This window comes from Ursus arctos, unplaced genomic scaffold (assembly GCF_023065955.2).
Source record: "Ursus arctos isolate Adak ecotype North America unplaced genomic scaffold, UrsArc2.0 scaffold_5, whole genome shotgun sequence".
Taxonomy (NCBI): Eukaryota; Metazoa; Chordata; class Mammalia; order Carnivora; family Ursidae; genus Ursus; species Ursus arctos.
In genome coordinates this window covers 86,383,617-86,409,272 of record NW_026623067.1, presented here as the reverse complement: position 1 = coordinate 86,409,272, position 25,656 = coordinate 86,383,617, and the positions used below count along the sequence as shown (strand labels likewise).

Genomic DNA, 25,656 nt, shown 5'->3' with positions numbered 1-25,656 from the left:
AGCCTATGGTAGAGAATATTTGAACCTTCTCTTTTATAAGCTGCCACTCTGTGGAACAGTGAAGAAAATTTTAGCACAATTACAAGAGGATAATTTTATACATTGAAATTTTCCAGAGGTGGGGAGGAGACAAAAAAGGAATTTCGTTCTTCCCTTTGTTTAAAGCAGGGCCAGGTAGAAATGACAAAAGCTGTCAAGTTAACTCCTTTGTGACACTGGGGCCTCAAGCTTTCACACACCTCACAGTCACTCAGGGGCTTTTTAAAAATACCGATTTTTTGGCCTCACCCTGTTTGGTTCTGAAGTTTTAATAAACTCCTCAGGGGATTCTAATATGGATGACATTAGTCAGGGTTCTCTCGAGAAACAGAATCCGTCTGAGGGTGTGTGTGTGTGTTTCTCTAAAGAGATTATTGTAAGGAATTGGTTCACGCATTTTTAGAAGCCAAGAAGTTCCAAAATCTGAGGTCGCAATCTGGAAACACAGGAAAGCTGATGACACGGTTCTGATCTGAGTCTAAAGACATAAGAACCAGTCAAGCCAACAGTGTAAGTTCTAGTCCAAATCTGACTCTGAAGGTAGGAGACTGATGTCTCAGCTTGAAGATAGCCAGATAGAGAAAGAGCGAGACAGCGAGAGAGAGAGAGAGAGAGTGAGAGAGAGAGAGAGAGAGGGAGAGGGAGAGGGAGAATGCAAATTCTCCCTTACTCAACTTTTTTGTTCCATTCAGACCTCAGCTGGTTGGATGAGGTCCACTCGCATTGGGGACGACAGTCTGCTTTACTCAGTTTACCATTTCATGGTAATCTCATCAGAAATATCCTCACAGACATACCCAAGAGTACTGCTTAATCAAATATTTGGGCACCCCATGGTATAGTCAAGTTGATTCGTAGAATTAACCACCACACCACCCAAATTTAAAGAATTTGAAGCAGTGAGGGGCAAAATGAGATTCCTTGGAAGAAACACTTGAAGGGAGAAACCTTATAAAGAGACCATTGTTGCATTTTAGGAACCATTTATAGAATTTGCATTATAAAAAATGTTCAGACTTGGCAAATCCTTAGAGACAGAAAGTTGCCAGGGATTGAGGGCAAGGGATGGAATAGGCGAGTTGCTGCTGATGGACATGGGGTGTCTTCTGGGGGTGATGAGCGTGTTCTGGAATTAGATGTTGGTGGTGGTTGCACAACCTTGTGGATATGCTAAAAACCACTGAACTGTACCCTTTGAAAGGGTGAATTTTATAGTATGAGAATTATATGTCAGTAGAAAATTTATACATTGAGAGAGATTTGATAGGAAGAAGTGATGGTAGAGATGTCGACATCTTTGAGATGTTTTCTATGAAGAAGTAAAAAAAAAAAAGGGCTGATAGAGAAAAGAGGTTTGAGCTGAAGGGAGAATTTTTTTTTTTTTTTTTAACCGCAGGAGAGGGGTCCCTGGCTGGCTCAGTCAGAAGAGCATGAGACTCATGGTCTTGAGGTGTTGAGTTTGAGCCCCACTTTGGGTATAGAGATGAAATAAACTTAAAAAAAACTCACAGGAGATATTGCTGCATGTTTGTATACAGATTCAGATGCTCCAACGGAAAGGGAAATATTAATGATGCAAAGTAGGGTGAGGGAATTCGCAGGAGCCAAATCCTTAAACTCACTGGAACACCACCTTGCATAACTTTCTTCACCTCTCTTCCCCAGGTTACAGATCAGTCGGTGAAAGCATTTGCTGAGCACTGCCCTGAACTTCAGTACGTTGGCTTCATGGGTTGTTCAGTTACTTCTAAAGGAGTCATTCACTTAACCAAGGTAGGTGCCATGGCTCCATCTCCTTAGTGTTTCTTTCTTCTTCTTCTTCTTTTTTTTTTTTAAAGAGATTTTATGTATTTATTTGAGAGAGAGCACGAGCATGAGTGGGGGGGTTGGCAGAGAGTGAGGGAGAGGGAGAAGCAGAGCCCCGGCTAACCAGGGAGCCCGACGATGCAGGGCTCAGTCCTCGGGCCCTGAGATCTTGACCTGAGCTGAAGGCAGATGCTTAACTGACTGAGCCACCCAGGTGGCCCCTCCTTAGCGTTTCTATCACTCATATCAGTGCCCTAGCATTGTTAAATGTGCTTGAGTAAGGACTAGTCAGACTGTTACAGAAGTGTACTAGGGTTTGGTAGTTAAAACCAATTGAAAGCAACAATACCAAACTTAGCCTTTCTTAAATGGGACATTCATTTAAACAAGAAGCTTACTTTTTTGCTCTTTAATTGCTAATGGCTATGAAGTATATGCATTAAAGAAAATGATCTGTATGACAAAAATTATTTAAACGTTAATTTATTGCATTTAGAATATATTTTGATTGAGGTTTTAATTGCTTACATATAATTAGGTCTTTTGAGCATTTGGCTTTTAAGAAGTGAATATGGGGGCGCCTGGGTGGCTAAGTCGTTAGGCATCTGCCTTTGGCTCAGGGCGTGATCCCGGCGTTCTGGGATCGAGCCCCACATCAGGCTCCTCTGCTATGAGCCTGCTTCTTCCTCTCCGACTCCCCTGCTTGTGTTCCCTCTCTCGCTGGCTGTCTCTATCTCTGTCAAATGAATAAATAAAATCTTAAAAAAAAAAAAAGTGAATATGGCCAGTGCATATGATTAAGCTGAATATGTAAGGTGAAAAGAGAGGTAAATGTGTGTCAAAAATTAGCCTTCTAGTTCAGAGAGTCCACTTATATACCAAATATATGAAATCTTACATTTTAGCAATGATGACAATGCCAGTTCCTTTGTAACCTCTCACTTATGTGTCATCTTCACTCCAGAGCTTTAAAATAATTAGGTACAAATTCTTACATGTGTGTAAGGAAAACTGGCTACTCTGAAATTTATCTGTGTATTATCTGAAATTTGTCACTGAATAGATTTTAACTGTACCATATAGTACTTAGAATGGGTGTGAGTCTTGCATTCGCACTTAGAGCTGAGTAACCTTTTCATTCACCCTTTCTTCATTTCACTACTATTAGGAAACTGCTGTGTTAGTAGCACAATGTTGAAATAAAACAGGGGAGATCCCAGGTCTCTGTGGGCTAGATCTCTTCAGGTGTCTTTAAGTTTACAGTTTAGTGGGAAATAATCTTTTTCTTTCTTCCTAGGAAAAGAGCAAATGATTGTGAGTTACTTACGACTCTGGCAAAAAAAAAAAAAGGACTCTGGCAATAAGGCACAGTGCATAGGAGCCTGGGCTCTGTTGTTCGCTTGAGTCCGAATCCTGGCTCTGGCACTTATTCACTAAGTGGAGAAATTATTTTTCAGGGTATTAATTGAAATAATGTATGCAGGGTGCTTGCCTCAGTATGGAGATTGCAGTAAATGCTAAGTAAATGTTAGCTACTAATATTAAAATGGATTTTGTTATCTCTAAGTTGCTGAAAAGTCAGAGCAAACTTTGAGAAAAAAATACCAAATCACTGTTTTGGTCTAGTGTGCCTGAAACAGATCCTGTGATTGTCCTGCGTCTCCAGTGACTGGTGACTGATCAGCTTTAATTGTATTTTGAGGATCAGAGCCTAAAGCTAGTGGAGAAGAAAAGCATCTTATTTTCAGTTATTGTTCTATCAGAATATCTTAGTGTAACCAAGACCATACATAACCATAATTTTTATTCATTTCCTATAACCTTGGCCTGAACATCTTGGTGGATGAATGTTTTTCTAGTCACATCTAATGTTGTTTATAGTGTAGAGTAGAAATGCCTTTGGATGAACAGATTGTGCACAACAAGTGTTATAATGACCATATGTGGGATTTTTATGATCACTCGAAATTGTACTCATTAAAGACAAAACAAGACTTATTAGATCAGTAAGTGCTTCCCTGAGCATTTTGAGATGGCCAAAAATTATGGTACACTGGTACTTAAAAGATCAGAATGACTCTCTGTGACAAAATAGCAGCTATAGCAAATAGCAAATGTCTGTGTTGGAAGACTCAAATTGCTGAGAATGTTATTCTGAAGATGATAGGCCAGAATTGGTGGTTTGGACTGTCAGGAGTCCGAATCTACTGGATTAATGTCAAAGCTGGTCCACAAACTTTTGAAGATCATCTTTGTTGCTCAGCAGTCTTTTGCTTTAATGAGAAGACTGGTTTGTGGTACAATATTGCTTAGTTTCCTGGATTCAGGTGAAGGCAAGGTAGCATTTTAAGCATGCATAGCTTCTGCAAAGCTGTTTTAATTGTTTTATCTCTTGAAAACTAAGGGTAGAACTCAGATTTTAATGAAATAAAAGATTTTTGTTAAAATATTTGCATCCTGGTGTTTTCAAGCTACAACATTACACAAAATGCAATTTATACTCACAAAATGTTTATTAATATATAAATCTCTTAGGAAGTTTTCTTATCCTTATTATCACCATGGTGTGTTATTTTTAAGTAAGTGATTAGACAGTTGTGAGATACACAGTGTTGAGAGCTATTGGTCTAAATATGTTTAGTTTTAAATGGTTTAGAAATTCTCTGCAATGTATTACTTTTCTAAGTCTTGGATTCTCCGTTCGTAAAAAGGCAAATGGCATAAAGTTTCCATGACTTAGTTCCCTGTGTATGAAGGGATGTGCCTGAATTAGATGATCTGTCTCTAGAATTTCTTGTAACCAGAACAGTCTACGCATTTAAGAATCATTGACCTGGAAGGGATTATGTGGGGCTCTCCCTGAAACTAAGAAATGTCAAGTCTTTAGTAATTTAGAAAGGAAAATTGGGGATTTCTGACAGCTCAGATTGTTACACCAAGGGCAAGAAGACAGAAGATTGGGAATAGGTGGAAGAATATTGATATTATAACTATGGTTCCTTGGGCCTAATTTTACTTTGATGTGCTCAGCATCGGCCAAATTGTTATTCACTGTGCAGTATTTACCGACGACAAACCTTTAGTCCTCAGAGAAATTCTGCTAATATCAAACAATATTGGAAGAGGGGGTCTTCCTTCTAGGGTCCTATGACTGTAAATTAGAGTCCAGAAATAGCTAAGACTGAATGCACCCAAGTTGAGAAGATAAAGTCAAGTTCACTAGATTGTGTTTGGAAACTTTAGACCCATATTAGGAAGCAGTACTAAGAACTTTTGAGGTCTTCATTTAACAGTTGAGAACATTTGTGACTTGTTATATGTGACAGTTGAGTCTTCTCCAACACGGGTGTGTTTGTTCTTTTCACTGTAGTGTACCTATTTATAAATATAAAATATTTCTATCTTGGTCTCCCTCCTATTTTTTAAAAACAGATTCAGCAGATGCAAATACATAATCAACCTCTAATATCTAGACTGTAGTGGCTAAATATCATTTGCCACTAAAGGGGCTAGTAGAAACATGTCAAAAGGACCCAAAAGGAACATGAAGTAGTTCCCACTGTCCTAGGTTGGCATACTTTGAGCATCGAGAAGGAAAATGACTGCAATGGATTGAAATAAACCAAATGGAACAAATGTATAAAAATCTTGAATTCATAATGATATATTAAAAAAAACCCTTTATTTCTTTTTCTAGCTAAGATGGAGTAATAGGGAGCAGATTTACTCTATTCCCTGAAACAATCCCAAAAACTAGACAAAATGTGTGAAACAGTAGTCTTCAAGACACTGGATATCAGACAACTAAGGACAGTGATCTCTGAGATATGAGAAGCAAGAACAGTCCTATGACTACCTCCATCTACCGCACTGAGAGAATTTCCATCTTGCCGCATGGGGAGGGGTAACCCTGGCAAAACTCAGCAGACACTCTGAGTTGAAACAGAACAGAAAGTCCAGGGAGACTAAGGCAGCCAGAGTTTAGAGGACAGAGTAGTGGAGTGGAGAGTATGCAGGGAATCCCAGAGGTCTGTAGTTGATCTCCTTTGAGCACCCAATCCTAAATCACCCATGAGTAGTGAAGAAATCAAAAGAGAGATTAGCAAGTATTTTGAACTGAATGAGAATGAAAACACAACACTGATGATTTAATGTGATGCTGCTAAAATATACTTCAGGTAAAATTAATAGCTCTAAGCACCTATGTAAGAAAAAAGGGAAGATCTCAAATTAGTGACTTTCTACCTCATAAACTTCTACCTTGTGAAACTTGAAGAAAAAGAGCAAATTAAACTCAAGGCAAGGAAAGGAAAGGAAGTAATAAAGATCAAAGGGAAGTTAATGAAATGGAAAACAAGAATAAAAGAAAAAATTATTGAAACCAAAAGCTAGTTCTATGATAAAATAGATAAAATTGAAAAGTCTCTAGTTAAACTGATTAAGAAAAGGACAGCAAGAGAGACAAAGAAGACACAACTTGCCAATATCATAACGGAACTATGGATTCTACAGATATAAAAAGGATAACAAAGGAATATTATACATGTTTATGCCTATAAATTCAACAAACCAGATGAAAGGCACAGACTACCAAAGCTCACTCAAGAAGAAATACATAACCCAAATACCCCTATATCTCTTAAAGAAATTGCATCTGTAGTTAAAAACCTTCCCTCCAATGATATTCCAGGCCCAAATTGCTTCCTTGGTGAATTCTACTAAATATTTGTTATATTTAAAAACTTTGGGGTACCTCGCTGGCTCAGTCAGTAGAGCATGTGACTGTTGATCTCAGAGTCATGAGTTTGAACCCCAAGGTGGGTGTAGAGCTTACTTAAATAAATAAATAAATAAACTTAAAAAAACCACAACTCTATCTGTAAGAGATACACAGGAGTATTTACTAGTGAAACAGCACACTGTATAGGCATTTGGTTTAAAACATCACAAAGAAGATAAAAAGCGGAAAAAGAGAAAAGTGGATAGGCCAATAAAGGAGACAAAAATGGCAAAATACAGATAATTGAGCTGGGTTATAGGACATGGGGCTTTATTGCCTTATTCTCATGACTATTATTTATATTTGAAAAATTCCATAATAATAAAAAAAGCTTTTTAGGGGGTCAAAAAATTAAATATGTTGATATTAATGTCACATGATAAAATCACACTATTCAATATCATACTTTTAAAGAATGTGTTAATAACAGGAAATTTTCAAGGTAACTAATGTATATTAAAATATAATATTAATTTTAAAATCAGTTAAACAGATAGACCTATGGAGCCTGAAATGTCAAAGTGTCAAGTTATTTTTATCTGTAGTTGGAGTGCAAACTTCAGAAATGCTGTGGGTTCATGAATTTAATGCCACAGATCCATTGTAAGTTTATATCAGATCGGTTCAAATAATTTTAATCCTTTTTTTTTTTTAAAGATTTTATTTGAGAGAGAGAGTGCACAAGCAGGGGGAGGGACAGAGAGAGAAGGACAAGCAGACTCCCTGACATGGGGCTTGATCCCAGGACCCTGAGATCATGACCTGAGCCGAAAGTAGATGCTTAATGGACTGAGCCACCCAGGTGCCCCCAAATGATTTTGATCTTTTATTAGATCTTATATTAAATGACTACTAAGAAAGATGGAGAATAATTTTTGATAAAAAGTTCATTTTTATTATATGACACATACAAATTCATATTTGCCATAACTTACAGGTCGATGTATTTTTTTAAATTGTTGATATATTTTAAAGTTGTGAGTGTTAATAATATTATTTTAAAATGTGAATAATATAATAAGACTACTAAATACGATAAAGTATCTGTCAGTTAATAATATTAATTCTGATGCTACATTAGATCTTATTGTTGCTTTATTCAATTTATAAGCATGATCTGAAGTTTTAGGTTATGTCACATATGGGTTTGGTTGACGTTTTTAATGTTTGTTTGCTTCTGTTTTTAAACAGAATTTTTTGGGAAAGGTAACAGACAACTAAACAAAATGCCCAAACTTCTGATATTTTCTTCGACCATAATCATATTTAAAGAACTTTAAAAAAAACCCCACATATTTTAGAAGTGCTTATGGTTGAAAGTATGAAATGTTTTCTAAAGGAAAACAAAATTGATTTTTTTCAGCCAATTTAACATAAGTAACTGAAAGAATGTTCATTCATGCAACTAACTCAATTTTTGTCTTCCTTTTCTTGTGTATCCAGAGACTAGAAATGAAAGATGAACTTTCTTGCCTTTTAAATTTCCAAACAACTGATCAGTTTAAAATGCCTTATTCTAAAGGAGCAATATACTCATTTGCTACTTTAGGGTGATATTGCTGTTTAGTCATAGATTATCATTTCGTTTATTTCTAAGTAATCATAGCACTTGTGTGTTATTTTGAGATAGGGAAAAATATGTGTTCTTAAATTCATTCAGCTCTAAGATAATTCATAGTGAGTATGAGCCAGTGAGTATTATGAAGCAGTGTTTGTTGGAGGGACCATGCTTTTGGTTCCTTTTGCCTTTCAGAGCTTAAGAGTTGAGCCCAAAACCTGAATGTTGAGAATATAGGCAATGATTATCTAGCTCTGGCGTGATCCATTAATTGATTTTGGTGTGTTTTTTTTTAAGAAGTTTGCAGTTGACAGCAAACCACTTATTTCTGTCATCAAAGCTAATGGCATGATTACTGATTGTATGACCTGGGCAAATCACCAAATTTCTTTGCTTCAATTTCCTCATCTATAAAATAAGAATAATAGTAGCATCTACCTACCTCTAGGATTTAAGGGAATGGTGCTTGGGACGTAACTGAAGATGTAGTTGAAAAATAACTAAAGTAATATAAGTATTCATCTTGGTGTACAGAAGTTCCCTATAACTCTTTAGTCCTAATCTCCTCCTATTCTTTCATTAAAATAAAAATATACAATAATTTCATGAAAATAAATTTTATTTAAAATCTTTGTGACCCTTTTTTTTTCTACCTGAGTGCCTGTGCTAAACCTTAAGATTAATGACTATATGTCTGCTCTTCGTTGTTTTATTTTCCTTTCCCCGCTGAACCCCCTAAGGGCTATTTAATGATTTAGATTCATGCACTGAGCAACTAAAATAGTATTTTTAATAAAATCATTTTAAATAATTCCTACTATAGCAATATACTGAATTGGGTGAATATACTGTTGTGTTCCTTATTTTTACTGCATGAATTAGTGACTTCGTTTTTTACTTTTCTAAATTAGTATAGGCAAGGTCTACATAAACTGTAGCAATTTATCGCATTTAGTTTTTCATTCTGTTAAATCAGTAATCCCTGTTCAATGAGGCTACTCTTTTTATATTTTATAGCGCTGTTACTCATATTCCAGTTGTAATATATATTTATTTGTGCTGCATTTTCATTTCAACAACTACAATGGCAGGATGTATCAGTGTGACACTAGTAAAATGAATGAATTCATCTTTCAAATGACTCAGTTTGTGAAAGTCCTAACAAGTATAATGAATAAATGAGTTTCTTTGTTGTACCTATCCTTTGATAAAATAGTTGCTTCAGGCTTTAATATAAATATATTATATAAAATGAGGAAAGTTGGCAGTCTTTTTTGAAAGGGTCGTTCTTGGATCTTGGCTTTTATATTTTAAATATTATTTAACTTTGCTTATATTATTATCCTCATTTCACTCCTTGAATTTTTATCACACACTTACTATTCATAAATTGTGGTTTTGTTGCAAATATTCTTTTAAAAAAAGATTTCGACTTTATCTTGTCTCTAACACATGAGGTCAGTCTTTATCTAAGAAAGATTAGGAGATGTTGCTTTCATGCTTTCTTAGACTTTCAAATTTGTTCACACTGTTTCATGAGAGAAATTTTATTTAGGGATCACTTCATTTAGTATTGTGGTTTATACATAAATGCTGGTATTAGACACGGATGGGGCCCCAACAGAACAGACTGCCCGAATTAGAGAAACCATATTTGAGGCCTAAGGAGAATAAGTTATAGTGAAACTTAATGAGGAAATATATTACTGAGAAAAAACAAAGTAAGCAGATCTCATTTATTAATTTAAAATAAACATTTATTGAGAATTAGAGTTAAATAGAATCCAAATTGATTTAAGGAACATATTCAATTATATAAAACCATTGACAGTTATATTCAGTTAATCGTTTTGAATGATTATACAATATTTAACAGTGTTTTATTTTTAATTAATATAACTACCTCCTTAAGTACTATTTTCCCTGCACCTGGGCAGGTCTTGTCAGCCACAGAGAAGTGCCTGTGTATGAACATATTATATATTCATTCACAGACATACTTAAACACAGTACACACCCACACTATGTCAATCATTAATCATTACTCAGAACCCAAATAATCAGATTTTTCTTTACAATTTTGTGTGACATTGTGCAATGTTTGTAATGAAAATCTAAAGGGGCTCTTGGATACTGAAAGGAAGATAAATTATGTTGTGTCTTTATTGTGGTCTCATTCTTGGACAATAGGGAATTCATTTCCATAGTAACTCTCCGTTAGTCAAAAGCTAATTTATTTATGCAACAGTAGGGGTGTGTGTTCTGAAATTTTAGCTTGACTCCTCAGTATTTAATTTGGGCCTACATAATGTTACTCATTATTTTCCACAATAATTTTTGGAATAAAGTTTGGTTCTGAGCTCTCTCTTCTCCAGACACACTGGTCCAATAATAGAGGCCAATAGAGTCCGTTGACTGAAGGCAGTCGAGCTCCTCACATGTTTGCTCTCTAGCCCAGTGGTATCACAGGCATTTACACAAAAGCTGTTGATCACACTGTATTTACAAAACCTTTAGGAACATAGCTGCTTCCCTACTGTAGACTTCCCTTCAATTGATTGTATCCTAGTGGGATGATTGGCCATCAACATTTTTTTTCTCCAAAAGAAAGCTTCCCACTGGAAGTTTCTCTGTTATATTCACTAGAGGATATGCTTGGTTATTATGTTTGATCAGAGGTACTTTTTCAACGTGGAATAGGCTATCAATCTTGGATCTTAAAAAATTAAATAATACCCTTGTGCCTGAGAAAGCAGGGCAAGTGATGACTTTTACAGCTTTCATCCGGCTTGGAAAAAAAAAACAAAGCTGATTAGCACCCTGTGTTCCTCAGGCAAGTTGCAGGAATACTCAGGCATAATTATGCTTCTGGGTTGTTATAAAGAACTTCCATGAGATTGGCTGCTTTTTTTCATTGTTGGAAACTGGATCCCTTTTCCCCCTTCTTTCCTTTTGCTTTGCTCTGATCCTAGGTCTGTTAGGATCCTTTTTTCTCTCTAAGCATGCATTTCTACACCACTGGGGGCTTCATTCTCCAGGCTGCATTTAGTGGGAGGCAGCCAAGCCAAAGGAAGGGAGAAACTGGGGTGTTTCTCTCCCTCCCCTTGGGTCTCAGGTAAAGTGACTGGCAACAGCTTTATTTCCTCTGTGGTTCTAGCCCTGGGCAGATGCCCTAGAGCTCCAGCTTGTACTGAACGGCCACAGCCTGTGGGTTCCAGGACCACTGACTCTTCTTTTGTCCCTCCAGCCTCGAGGTGCTTATTCTTCCTGCTGTTGTGAAATCTCTGCTTACACTAGCTTCTCCAGTTGTTCTTCTCAGCCTGTGCTTCACCAGAATAACCAATTTCCTTAATGAAATTCCCTTCATGTCATTTAATGAATACTTAGAGTGGTTTCTGTGTTCCTGTTTAGACTCTAATACATCTTTCTGCATCGTTCCAGGTTTCTTACATGAAAGCCCACTTAAGAGAGTAGAACCAATATTTATTTCCTTTCAGAGAATCTTGTAATAGTGGTGATCAAAGCACAAAGCAGAGAATTGCACATACTAATGTAAGATTTAAGTTAGTCTTTTTTTTTAATAATTTTTTATGTTAGTCACTATACAGTATATCTTTAGTTTTTGATGTAATGTTTCATGATTCATTATTTGCGTATAACACCCAGTGCACCTTGCAATATGTGCCCTACTTAATACCCATCACCGGAGATTTAAGTTAGTCTTGACCCTTCCTCACACTACCACTAGCCATACTTCTGTTCTGGATCTAGACAAGCTGTAGCTAGAGAAATAGGGGCAGCTAGCTATGTGACAGTTAAGAATAAGGAAGCTGCAAGGCCATGGTGAGTCCCCAAAATAGGATAGTGGGCTAGCTGCTTAATTATAGAAAGATAGTTTTTATACATGCTGCCAGCAAAAACAAAATTTAAATGTTTTCTCAGTGCTATAATCTGCAATGTCAATTCACAGAGGCAAATGTAAAGAAAAATATTTGACTAAATAAGAAGTTAAGCTGTGTACCCTATGATCCAGCCATTGCACTACTGGGTGTTTACCCCAAAGATACAGACGTAGTGAAGAGAAGGGCCATATGCACCCCAATGTTCATAGCAGCATTGTCCACGATAGCTAAATCGTGGAAGGAGCCGAGATGCCCTTCAACAGATGACTGGGTTAAGAAGTTGTGGTCCATATATACAATGGAATATTACTCAGCTATCAGAAAGAACGAGTTCTCAACATTTGCTACAACATGGACGGCACTGGAGGAGATAATGCTAAGTGAAATAAGTCAAGCAGAGAAAGACAACTATCATATGATTTCTCTCATCTATGGAACATAAGAACTAGAATGATCAGTAGGGGAAGAAAGGGATAAAGAAAGGGGGGGTAATCAGAAGGGGGAATGAAACATGAGAGACTATGGACTATGAGAAACAAACTGAGGGCTACAGAGGGGAGGGGGGTGGGGGAATGGGATAGGCCAGTGATGGGTAGTAAGGAGGGCACATATTGCATGGTGCACTGGGTGTTATACACAACTAATGAATCATCGAGCCTTACATCGAAAACCGGGGAGGTACTGTATGGTGACTAACATAATATAATAAATAATCATTATAAAAAAAAAAAAGAAGTTAAGCTGTGAACTAGTTATTTGACTTATTGGTTATCAGTTACTAGTTAGTTTAAGTTATATCTTAGATGGTTTTGACTGATAGTTTAAAAATAACAGGCTATCATGTCTACTTCTGTTTATTTTTTAATTTTCAAAAATCTTGGTCATACTTTTTTCATTGATATGAGAAGTATAAGTGACTCAGAGTACATATTATTTTCATAATTCATCATATTTTCATAAGTCAATCATAATTTGATATTTAAAATTATACCTTAGATGTACACTAGCTATTGTTATTTTAAATACATCTCAGTTGAATGAAGCTTTTTACTCGTAGAGGGACAAAATAGGTTGAGAGAGTAGAATTACAGATGGATAGTTCTTTGTATCGGAAAGTAGTAGTTTAATATATAAATCAGAGTTACAAAATGTTTGCAGTTTATTTTGGAAAAATTTGTATTATCTGTTTTAATGATAATGTAACTTCATAATCTACATTATTTATTATCAAAGAAAATTTCCTAAAGACCTTCCTGATTACCATTTCTTATTGATAACTGATACACTGCCTATTGCATAGATAATAACCTAGAATTTAGATTGTTCACTCGTAGCTCTTGAGTGCGATTAGCAGAGTCAGGAACTAAAACTTAGCAGTTCCAAATTTAAATATATTTTAAACCAAATGTTGTTGCTTCTTGGAATGGTTATTACAGAACAAAGGTAAACTATTGAAATCTGATTTAGTGTTTGGAGAGTTCCTGACTTGGATTTTGCATATACATCCCACATGCCCTTTAAAAAGTTTGAGTCTTCTAAGATTTTTCTTACTTGGAGAGTGTTCATTCTTTCATTATCATAGGTGATTGGGGCACTTGGATAATACCATGAACAATTAAATCAAGTACAATGCCAGAAATGAAGAGAGAGTATTTTTTCCAACCTTGTATCTTGATTTAGGACAGATTCTGGGATTCCTTTCTCACTAGTAGCGATGATCTGATTGATTAATTTTTACATTGTTAGTACCAGATGTGTCTTCCAACTTGCAGGAATATTTTGGGTTTTATTTGGGGACTGCAAGAGGGGTGGTAAGAAGAAGAGTTACATAGATGTTTTGGAATATCTCTTCTCATAGAGATGGCTTGGAGGTCGAGAGGAGAGAAAGCTGCTGATGTTTGCCTAGGTTAGGCTTTTCCTCTTTGGTGACGCAGGGTTCTCCAGACCTATAAGGCCAACCGCAGAGAGAAGCTGCAGGTGCCTGCTGACAGAGGCCTCATGCTGTTCCTCCATGTGTCAGGAGATCTTTTTCTGGTGGTATGGAAGGCCTAGCGATGGGAAGTGGCTCACCTGGTGGTTATTCTGTACACCAAGGTGTTTTGGTTCACACTCCCTGAAACAATACCTGGTCACAGAATTTCTGAAATTAAGGTTTAGGCACTTTTTACTCTGAGCTGTGGCTTTTAGCTGAGGCCCAGAAGTGAAAGTGTGAGGCAGGCTAAGGGATTTTCGATGTGAAGGTGAGTCCCAGTTGCATATTTTAAACAAGGAAGAAAGAAAAAAAAATAGACATTTTATTTTAGAGAGTAGGTACAACATTTCTGTATTATTTCTGGAATGCCAGAAAATAAAAATATATTTTGGAATATATTTTTTAAAATAAAAAGCATTAATGTCATTCCTTTGTTTTCTAGCTACACACATTTAAAAATAAAGAAGGAATAATATGGTGGTTTTGCCTTAATAGCATATGATCAAGAGGTCAATGTACAGGTCCCTTGGCTTGGATATGATAAGCTTTTGCCCTGTGCTAATGTTCAGTTTGTCCTGGGTTAAGTTTCATTTATTGTACTACTTTAAAAAATTAGATTGTAAAACTTTTATTTGCAATATAGTTCCAAAACTTTTGACACACTGAAGTGTGCTATACGATGCTGGTGACTGAAATGGGTTCAGAAGTCCATGAACTGTCTTTTTTTTTTTTTTTTAATAACAGATCTCTGACCTTGGTGTAGGAAATGAAAGAGAAGTACACAACCAGTCCAGTGAGATGAAATGATCTCTCCTTGCTTGCATTCACATTTGACTTAATTTCCCCTTAATTTATTTAAGCTTTGATTTTTTTTTTCTTATTTGAGTGAAACAGTGTGAACATTTTATTTTTTTAATTGAGGAGAAGTTCTGTCTCTTAGCTCCTGCTGGGTAAAAAAGTGACAGGGCTGCTTCGTGCTGCTAACTTTAAGTGCTGTTTGTAGTTCATTCGGAGCTCCAGAAATCTTCTGTGGAGAAAAGGAAGGGATTTGGTAGAAAGGAAAGTCCTAGGAAAAAGTCAATTAGAGACTGCTGCCTGCCGGAGTGCGAGAGGAGGCACGGAGCATCCATTCTGAATTGGTACCCTAAGATGCAGAAATCCAATTAACAAATTCCCATTTCTGCAGCAGAAGACAGTGATTAAAATTTTAGTGAACTATTCAGAATTCCTGCGACACACATCAAAACACTGACAATTTACAGACTTTAAAAAAAAAAAAAACTGTTCTTCATTTTAAAAACCCAACACGTAAATAGTGAACTGATTATGCGTCTTGTTCTAAAATGACCCTTACTTGTGTGGAATGAGACTGTTGTTTTTTTTTATTATTAATCCTCACATATTGTGAAGTTTATGTTCAAATATATCCCTTTTAAAGACATGGAGCTTCAGAGCTATAGATGCTGCATTTGATATAGTTAGAAGGACAGATACCTGATCTCTGGAAACTTAGATGAAATTGTCTTTAAAGTTTTGGTCCTGATTTCAGATTTACTCATTCAGCAATAAGCAGTTAATAAATGAGTTTGATGCACCTAGTACTGTGTTAGGCCCTCGTGACCCAAAGGTGAGTAGCCATGGCCCTGACCTGTGGTAGCTTGCCTTTGACTCTAGTGGGAGGAACAGTCTCTAATTGACCTTTTCTCTAGGCTGTGGTGGGAGAATGAGCAACATCGGTGGGTGTACGGAGGGCAGTCTCTTACTCTGACTGTGGGCATCCCAGGCAGTTGTACAGAGGATGTGCACGGGAGCCATGAAGGCTGAATTATGCTTTGATAGGGAGTGAAGCCAGCCTGTAACTGCCCCAGGTGGCTCAGGATACTATTGCTGTTGATGCGTTTTTAAATTTTTTTAGAACCAGACTAGCTCACTATGTATTATATTTTATTACTATACGTATGTATGCCTGCATATTAATTTAATCAATCATTTTATTTTCTTTACTCACCACAAATTAGAAGGCTATTATCATTGTACCTAAAGAATTTAACATATTTACATATAATTTATAAATAAACTATATAATTTATATTTATAAAAATATGTAAATATATTTATAAATTTATATTTTATATCTATAAAATATATAATTGAATATAAATATATAATTTATATATAAAAAGGATTTAGCATATTTATATATAATTAATACTTTTATATATTAAATTTAGAAGTATAAATGCCATTTATGTGCTGATGACTTCCAAGTTTACTTGACATCTTTTCTTGACTATCTAATGGGCGTCATAGACAACATATTCAAAACCAAACTCTTTTCCTACCTGCTACCAAACCATCTTAGTTATTGCAACAATACCTTCCAGGGGCTCAAACTAAAAACCTTAGCATCATCCTTGAGTCTTCTTTTTCTCTCATGCTCCATGATATATTTGTCAAAAAATTCTGTTGATTCTACGTTCAAATATATCTAAAATCTGATCTTCATACCAACTCCAGCTGCTATCACTGTGGGCCAAGTCACCAATATTGATTGACCAGATTAATTCAATGTAGCCTCTCTCTGCTTCCACCTTTGCTCCCATTCTAGACTCACACGGGAGCTAGAGGATCATTTAAAGATGTAAGTTAGATTATGTCATACTCCTACACAGACCCTTCCCAAATTCCTCAGAGCGAAAGCTAAAATCCTTACTTTGTCCTATAAGGTTTCATATAGTCTGTCCTTCCTCACTCACCTCTTTAGCTGTGTCTCCTGTTAGTTTTCTTTCTGTATGCTCTGCTACAGCACCTCTGACGACTCCACTAATCCTCCAAAATGCTCCGCCTGTTCCCATCCCAGGGTCTTTGCGCTAAGGCATCGCCATGTTTTGTGTCCCTTCTCACCTCCTTCAGGTCTGTACTCTGTGATTATCTTTTCAATGGGATCGTCCTTGGCTGTTATTTACTTATTTTTTTAAAAGATTTTATTTATTTATTTGAGAGAGTATGCAAGTAAGAGAGAGAGAGAGCTACACACAGGGGGAAGGGCAGGGGGGAAAGAGAAGCCAACTCCCCAGTGAGCAGGGAGCCTGACATGGGGCTCGATCTCAGGACCCTGAGATCATGACCTGAGCTGAAGGCAGATGCTTAACCGACTGAGCCACCCAGGTGCCCCTTGACTGCTTATTTAAATCACATCCCATCTCCCTTCCTTCCACTGTTTTCCATCTGCCTTGCCTTGCTTTATTTTTTCTCTATAGTCCTTAGCACTTTTACCATACTATATAATTTGTTTACTTATTTTATTTATTTTTCCCCTCACCTATTTCCAACTAGGAGTATAAGCACCCCATGGACAGGGTTTTTTGTCTGTTTTGTTCACTGCTGTATTTTTAGCAGCTAGAATAGCCTCTGGTAAGTAGTTATTGATCATATGAATAGTATCTTCTGCATTCTTTTTTGAGTGTTGGAAGAGGCTGAGCTTTACAAATTATTTTTGCACTTTTAAGGTTTAAATATCAGTAGCTATGAATTAGAGAAGTGGTTCCCAATTCAGGCTGGGATCAGCTGGGTATCTTTCTTGGAAATACTAACAACTGGCCTTACCCCAAGCCAGTGAATCAGAATGTCTAAGAATGGGGCCTGATTATCAGTACTTTTTTATGAAGTTCCCCATGTGATCCTAATGTGCAGCCAAGTTAGAGTCAGGTGCTTAGGAGACATTTAAGTAAGTGTGAATGAATGAGTGAAAATTCACAACTATCCAGGTTTGGACCAGCTCAAGCATTAAGATTGGATGTCAAGTGTTTGGGATGAGAGCTTGGTCCTGAAGAGCACAGCCTAGGAAGGGCTGGTTGGGGAGAAGGAGGGGCCAGGGAGGGGAAGGTGAAGGAGCTGACAAAGAGGGGACTTCCAGGTACTTGTAGCAAGAAGGGAAGGTTGTTCCCCTGGTCCCTTGGCAGCTGCTGCCAATGGATGATTTCTATCTAATGGGCATAGTTATGTTGGGGACTGTCTGTTTAATAATTTGTGTTAGGCAAGTATATTGTATTTCCAAGACTCACTAATTTTTCCTCTCTCTAAAGTAATCGAGGAGGCTTTGTGGAGAAGATGAGGTAGGAACCAGGCAGTTGAATAAATGGGAGGGAGGGAAGACGACACACTTCCAAGTTATCTGAGGAAAAAACTGAGAAGTGAGAGCAGTTTTAAAGTAATGAGCACAGCTCTTTGAGTACACTGAGAACAACCTTTCAAAATTTGGGGAAAGAGATTTCAGCTAGCTGAACAGATTTCAGGAAATGGCAGTGGTAGATAGTGAGGGGCTTTGATAGGCAAGTTCTGGGATTCTTTTTTTGTAGTTGAAATATTTTTTGTTTCCTAAAAGTTTCAGAGAAGGTGAGAGATATGGTCAATGTTATTTAAGGAAGATTAATCTGGCTGGTAGTATGCCAAGAAGGAGTTAGAAGGGACAGCTCTGAGAAGCAGTGCGGTAAAGTGTGCTAGAAAGCAAAACAGGATGTGAATAAAATGGCAAAAGATGTCAGATCTAGTAGGAGAATGGCAGAGTGAAACGGACCTTGGATTTGGAAATAACGCGAAGAGACAGCAGCCCAATGTGATTAAAAAGGCAGTGGTTGGAAGGAATACACAGAGAAGGTGTCAGAAAATTAACATGGTAGCTACTGTGGTTGTGACAGCATCCAAGACCCTGGGAGTCCTATTTTCATGGTTAGAATTAGAAATTTTTATTGTCTGTACCGGGATCTCAGACTGTTTGAAAGCTTTCAATTCCATCCTGAGGTTCTTGGTTCTATGAGGTGCTGGGAAGGTTTTGCCCAATGTCCTAAATGTGGCTTATCTAGCTCTTATTACCATTTCTATACTTGAGTGCAAGCCTTAATAAAGCTGAGGTTCAGACTGAGGTGATGAGTAGAAGGGATGCCCCTCATTCTCTCCCTTGTTCAACCAAGTTCTCTCAATGTAGATATCACACCCTATCAAGGCAGAGAAGCCGTCCTGTGCTCAGGGACAGAAATTTCCTCTCTGCCCCTTTCCTTTCTGTTCCCAGCAGTCTTAGCTTCTTCCCCCTTTTTCCTGTTTTTCCCATGCAAGATCTGTGCTACAACTCCCTCCTTTATTACTCGTGTCTCCCTCCCTGTCCTTAATAGGAGACTCTCCCCCAGAGAAACTGCCCTTCTCAGACCCTTCCATCTCCCCGCGCCTCTGCTTTCTCCCATGATCTCCATCTTGGCAGTTGACAGGTATTTTGCCGATGAGTGTGGTGCTGAGCTACAGCCCCAGTCACCCAGTCACCAGCAAGGCAGCCTGTCTTAACCCTTGACTTTGCTCCCTGCAGATTACAACTGATTGCTTTGAAACCCAGTCGCAATAAAACCCAACATCTGCAGGGCTGGCAAGACGTAATTTAGGACTGGTTGGCATTTGAACATATTTAACTATGCAGAAGTTTTTATTCTTTTTAAAAATTATCACCTGCAACTAGTTTCACCTAAATTATCCTCGTTAGCCTGAAATGGTGGAACATCCCTGCTGCCTTTGCCAAGGTTCTGTGAGTCCTCTTGTGTTGGTTCATCTACCAGAGTCAATCTGCACAAAATCTGAGGATTTTGTTTAATTTTTTTACTTTTCTAGAGTCTTAAGAGTACTTGAAAGCCATTTGAGGTCTTTTTATAATCCTTCAATACTCTGTTTCCTAGGTAACATTTTAGTGTCTCGTTTTATTCTTAAGTACATACATGGCCATACCAGTCATTGACTAATTTTAGTCTTTAACCTGAATTAGTTATAAATAATATTTTTTTCTCAATAAAAGAAGAATTAACCTGAAAGTTGATTACCTACAGTCTACATTCTGACTTGGGTTTCTTTTAAAATACCTTACTAAATGTTTAAAAATTGGAGTGAGGCATTTAGGGAATCTTGGTTGTAAGTCTTTGTTTATTCAGATCCTCTGTGATTTGTATAACCCAAGACTACCAGGGAATTTATAAGGAAAGAAAGTTTAATTAAAATGTCATTTTCCTAAATGTAATTATTTGTTTCACACTATGAAGGATTAGTTTAGGGAGCTTTGTATGAAACCCTGGAGGGCGCTATTATGACATGCCCACAGCAAGGGAAGGGGTGTGATGGATTTGACAGAGCTGTTTGTAGAGTTTTCAATAAAAATGCTGCATCCCATAGAGGAACTCAGTATATGTCTTGTAATAATGCTGGTTTCCAGGAATTCGCCTCCTGGAACAGCCTTTGGATACTGTCAGATTTCATGCTGAACTGGCCAAAGTGGTCATAGGGAAGGCCACATGAGCATAGTCAGTGACTGTCACCTCATCATAAAATGAGCCTTAATTGAATCCAAGAGGAAAACACTCTTCAAGATGGTCAGAATGCTACATGTGAGAGCTGAAGTAAATCTGTTTCCTCATGTATGAGTTTGTGGTCCATTGAAAGAGTAAGAAATGTTCCATTTATGGATAGTAAACAGGGCAGTATCAGCCAAAAGTGGGCCAGAGTCATTATCTGACCCACCTTGATTGAAGAATGGGGATGGATGCAGGATTTCTAAAAGTTAAAGAGCCAATCAACTAGAATTAGAGTTTTTATTACATATAGATAGTTTTGGGACTTGTTACTTTTTGCTTTTCCATGAGTTATAGAAGATATCTTTGGGTTTCCCCACATCTGTGAGATAATTTAGAGATACTAACATCTCTCTCCCCATTATCTGTACTATGATAAGTTATTCAAACCTGTCTGGTGCTCAGTTATCTTTCCTAATGTGAGGGGACTGAACTGGCACAAGAACTTTAAATTTTCCTCTCTACAGAAATTTATTACAGCCTCCTTCTATGTCCTGGTTGATGAAGTGATTTTTTTTTTTTATCGTGGTCAAATGTACGTAACATAGAGTTTACTTTTTAACCATTTTTAAGTGTATAGTTCAGTGGTATTAAGTACATTCACAGTGTTGTGATAAAGATAATTTACAGTGAAGCAAGCTAAGAACTATGTAAGAATTCACTTAGAAACTTTGTGTCAGAAGCTGTGCTAGAGTCCATAGTCTCTCATGGTTCTGGAAAACAAACTGAGGGCTTCAGAGGGGAGGGGTGTGGGGGATCGGGATAGGCCGGTGATGGGTAGTAAGGAGGGCACGTATTGCATGGTGCACTGGGTGTTATATGCAAATAATGAATCATGGAACATTACATCAAAAGCTAAGGATATACTGTATGGTGACTAACATAACATAATAAAAAATTATTATAAAAAAATGAATCTCAGAGAAAAAATAAAGAAGCTGTGCTAGACTCCAAAACATACATGCTTAGGAAATATTTATATGGCTGGGTAAAATTTTTATGATTTTTGTCCTCCTAGTGACTATAGTAAAGAATAATTGGAAAATAAAGCGCTGCTATGTATGTATTATACATGGCTATATTTCATAGGTCACATATGCGTATGATTACACATAGCAAAATTCATCCCTAACATTCATAGGCTTAATAGTCATGCTTCAGAGTATTTTTCAGCATCTCCAAGGTCCATTTTATATATTTCTGATTTTGTATGGTACAGATATGAGTAGAGCTGTCAGGACACAAGTCCAGCAAGCCATCCAGCACCTGCAACTCAAAGAGGCTATTTCATGCTTTATGTGCTTCCAGAGGAGTCTATCTCCAACAGTAGTAAAGACTTTGAATGTTTACACCTAAAGAGGTAGAAAAAGAACAAAGTCCAAAGCTAGTAGAAAGAGGGAAATAATAAAGATTAGAACAGAGATAAATGAAATAGAAACTAAAAAGACACAAGAAAATATCGATGACAGCAGTATCTGGTTCATTGAAAAGATAAACAAAATTGACGACCTTCAGTCAGACTCATCACAAAAAGAAGAGAGAATTCAAAATCAGAAATGAAGGAGGAGAAATAACAACAGATACTACAGAAAAACAAAAGATTCTAAGAGAAGTATATGCCATCAGATTAGACAACCTAAAAGACATGGATAAATTTCTAGAAACATACAATCCAAAACTGAATCAGGAAGAAATAGAAAAGTTGAGCAGACTGATTACTAGTAATGAGATTGAATCAGTAATCAAAAAACTTGAATTCAGCCCTTAGTGTATAGATGCTTGCTGTCTCAATTAGAAAGAATTTACCTACTATTGTGGACATTTTCATATTTTATCTCTCTTAGCACTTCTGTTTCTCTCCTCAATTCTGCAGCATATATTAGGGAACAGTGACTCTGTATGAACCCTCTCTTTGTTGCTTCTTCCTATGTTAGCTGAGGTGGAAAAGAGGGTTTATGTGTTGCCTGGCAGACTCAATTCTCTAGAGCTGCTCTGTCTAGCACTGTAGCCTCTAGCCACACACAGAAAAAGTAAATGTAAACTAAACAAAATGAAATAAGATAAAAATTCAGGTCCTCCCTCACACTGGTCACCTTTTAAGTGCTCAGTAGCTGCGTGTGACTAGTGGTTACCATATTGGACAGCAGAGATATAGAATGTTAGCATCATCAGAAAGTTCTGTGGGACAGTGCTGTTTTAGAGCATTTCTTTCCCTCTGGCTCAATAGCAGTGGAGATTCCAGTGTCTTGTCTTATCTTGGGGCTGAAGCTCAACTGACTCTCAGGTGGGACTTGGCTGTCTCACTTCTCTGAGGCCTTTGAGTTGGATTACAACTTCAGGTCAGCTTCCTGCAGGACTAACCTGCTGGCTCTACAGAAGAATTTGAGGGTGGTGTAGAAAAGACTGGCCAGTCCCGGGTAAGCTCCCCCATAGTACCAGAAATGCCCTATACTCATTTTCTATTACCGACATAACAAATTACTAGCTTAGAACAGCACAAATTTATTTATTTATTTATTATTTTTTAAATAATTTTTATTCTGTTATGTTAGTCACCATACAGTACATCCCCAGTTTTTGATGCTATGTTCCATGATTCATTTTGTGTATAACACCCAATGCACCATGCAATATATGTCCTCCTTAATACCCATCACCGGCCTATCCCAGTCCCCCACTCCCCTCCCCTCTGAAGCCCTCAGTTTGTTTCCCAGAGTCCACAGTCTCTCATGGTTCATTCCCCCTTCTGTTTACCTCCCCCCCTTGATTCTTCCCTTTCTTCTCCGACTGATCTTCCTATTTCTTAAGTTCCATAAATGAGTGAAACCATATGATAATTGTCTTTCTCTGCTTGACTTATTTCACTTAGCATTATCTCCTCCAGTCCGTCCATGTTGCTGCAAATGTTGGGTAATCATTCTTTCTGATGGCTGAGTAATATTCCATTGTATATATGGACCACATCTTCTTAATCCAGTCATAGAACAGCACAGATTTATTATCCCATAGTTCCATAAGTCAGAAGTCCAACGCAGGTATCACCAGGCTAAAATCCAGGTGTTGTTTTGGTTGTGTTCCCTTCTTGAATCTCCAGGGGACAGTCTGTTTTCTTGCTTCTTCAGGTTTTTGATGGAATTCAGTTCTTTAAGATTGTACATCTGAAGTTCCTATTTTTTTACTGGCTCTCAGCTCAGGACTGTTACAGTTTCTAGAGGGTGCTCACATTCCTTAGCTCCTCACTTTCTCCATACTCAAAGCCAATAAAGGCAGATCGAATCCCTTTCACAATTCACATGTCTCTTGCATCTTCTTCCATTACATCTCTGTGACTTTAGCTGGGAAAGGTTGTCTGCACATAAAGGCCCAGTAATCAGATTGGGACTACCTTGTTAATCTAGGATAATCTCTCCATTTCAGAATCCATAACTTTATTTTTTTCTAAGATTTTAGTTATTTATTTGTGAGAGAGAGAGAGGCAGACAGAGGGAGATGCAGGCTCCCTGCTGAGCAAGGAGCCCATGCGGGGCTCTGTCCTAGGACCCTGGGATCATGACCTGAGCCAAAGGCAAGTCCTTAACTAACTGAGCCACCCAGGCATCCCAAGAATCCATAACTTTAATCACATCTGCAAAGTCTGGTTTTCCATATAAGTAACATATTAGGGCGCTGATATATTTGGAAGGGGTGTTACCTGGTTTACCACTTGCCTCCAGATTAATTCTTTGCATGTTATTCAGCAAAAATAGCTTATTTGATTTGTAGCTTATTTGAAGAGGTTAATTTCCATCTTTGTCTAAATGGTATTAGCAATTTTCTTTGGAGACAAAATGTCAGAGGAAGACAGGAAGCTTCAGGAAAGGAGAGAAAATAGAGAAATGGGGAAGGTGATAGCTGCAGAAAATCATTTTTCCCCCAAATTTTTATTTAAATTTTAGTTAGTTAACATATAGTGTAATATTGGTTTCAGGAATAGAATTTAGTGATTCATCACTTACGTATACTACCCAGGGCTCATAACAGGTGCCCTCCTGAATTCCCATCACCCATTTAGCCTGTCTCCCACCCTCCTCCCCTCTAGCAACCCTCAGTTTGTTCTCTATAGTTAAGAGTCTCTAATGGTTTGCCTCCCTCTCCTTTTCCCCCTTCCCTTATGTTCATCTGTTTCGTTTCATAAATTCCACATATGAGTGAAGTCATATATTTGTCTCTCTCTGACTGACTTATTTCGCTCAGCATAATTCACTCTAGCTCCATCCATGTCATTGCAAATAGCAAGATTGCATTCTTTTTGATGGATGAGTAATATTCCATTGTATATAAATATATGCCACATCTTTTTTATCCTTTCATCAGTTACTGGACATTTAGGTTCTTTCCATAATTTGGCTATTGTTGATAATGCTGTTGTCAATATCGGGGTGCATGTACCCCTTTGCATCATTATTTTTGTATCCTTTGGGTAAATACCTAGTAGTGCAATTGCTGGGTCATAGGGTAGTTCTATTTTTAACTTTTTGAGGAACCTCCATACTATTTTCCAGAGTGGCTGCACCCATTTGCATTCCTATCAACAGTGTAAGAGGGTTCTCCTTTCTCCACATCTTTGCTAACACCTGTTGTTTATTGTGTTTTTGATTTTAGCCATTCTGACAGGTGTGAGGTGGTGTTTCATCATGGTTTTGATTTGTATTTTTCTGGTGATGAGTGATGTTAAGCATCTTTTCATGTGTCTGTTAGCCATCTGGATGTCTTCTTTGGAAAAATGTCTATTCATATCTCCTGCCCATTTCTTAACTGGATTATTTGTTTTTTGGGTGTTGAGTTTGATAAGTTCTTTGTAGATTTTGGATACTAACCCTTTATCAGATATGTCTTTGGCAAATATCTTCCCAATTCCATACATGGGCTTTTAGTTTTGTTGATTGTTTCCTTCACTGTGCAGAAACGTTTTATCCTGATGAAATCCCAATAGTTCATTTTTGCTTTTGTTTCCCTTGACTCCAGCAACATATCTAGTAAGAAGTTGCTACAGCTGAGGTCAAAGAGGTTGCTACCTGTGTTTTTCTGTAGGATATTGATGGTTTCCTGTCTCACATTTAGGTGTTTCATTCATTTTAAAGTTATTTTTGGGTATGGTGTAAAAAAGTGGTCCGGTTCCATTCTTCTGCATGTATCTGTCCAGTTTTCTCAACACCATTTTTTGAAGAGACTATTTTTTT

General features: G+C 37.3%; 1 protein-coding gene across 3 annotated transcripts in view; it reads left to right on the top strand.

Moving 5' to 3' along the window:
- The window catches only part of FBXL17 (F-box and leucine rich repeat protein 17), a 484,901-nt gene that overhangs the window by 154,688 nt on the left and 304,557 nt on the right, over positions 1–25,656 (top strand). For all 3 annotated transcript variants that reach the window (XM_026498490.4, XM_026498489.4, XM_048221019.2), the window contains one exon: positions 1,705–1,812. In XM_026498490.4, the coding sequence (XP_026354275.2) occupies positions 1,705–1,812 (108 nt within the window). The remainder of the gene's footprint in view (positions 1–1,704; positions 1,813–25,656) is intronic.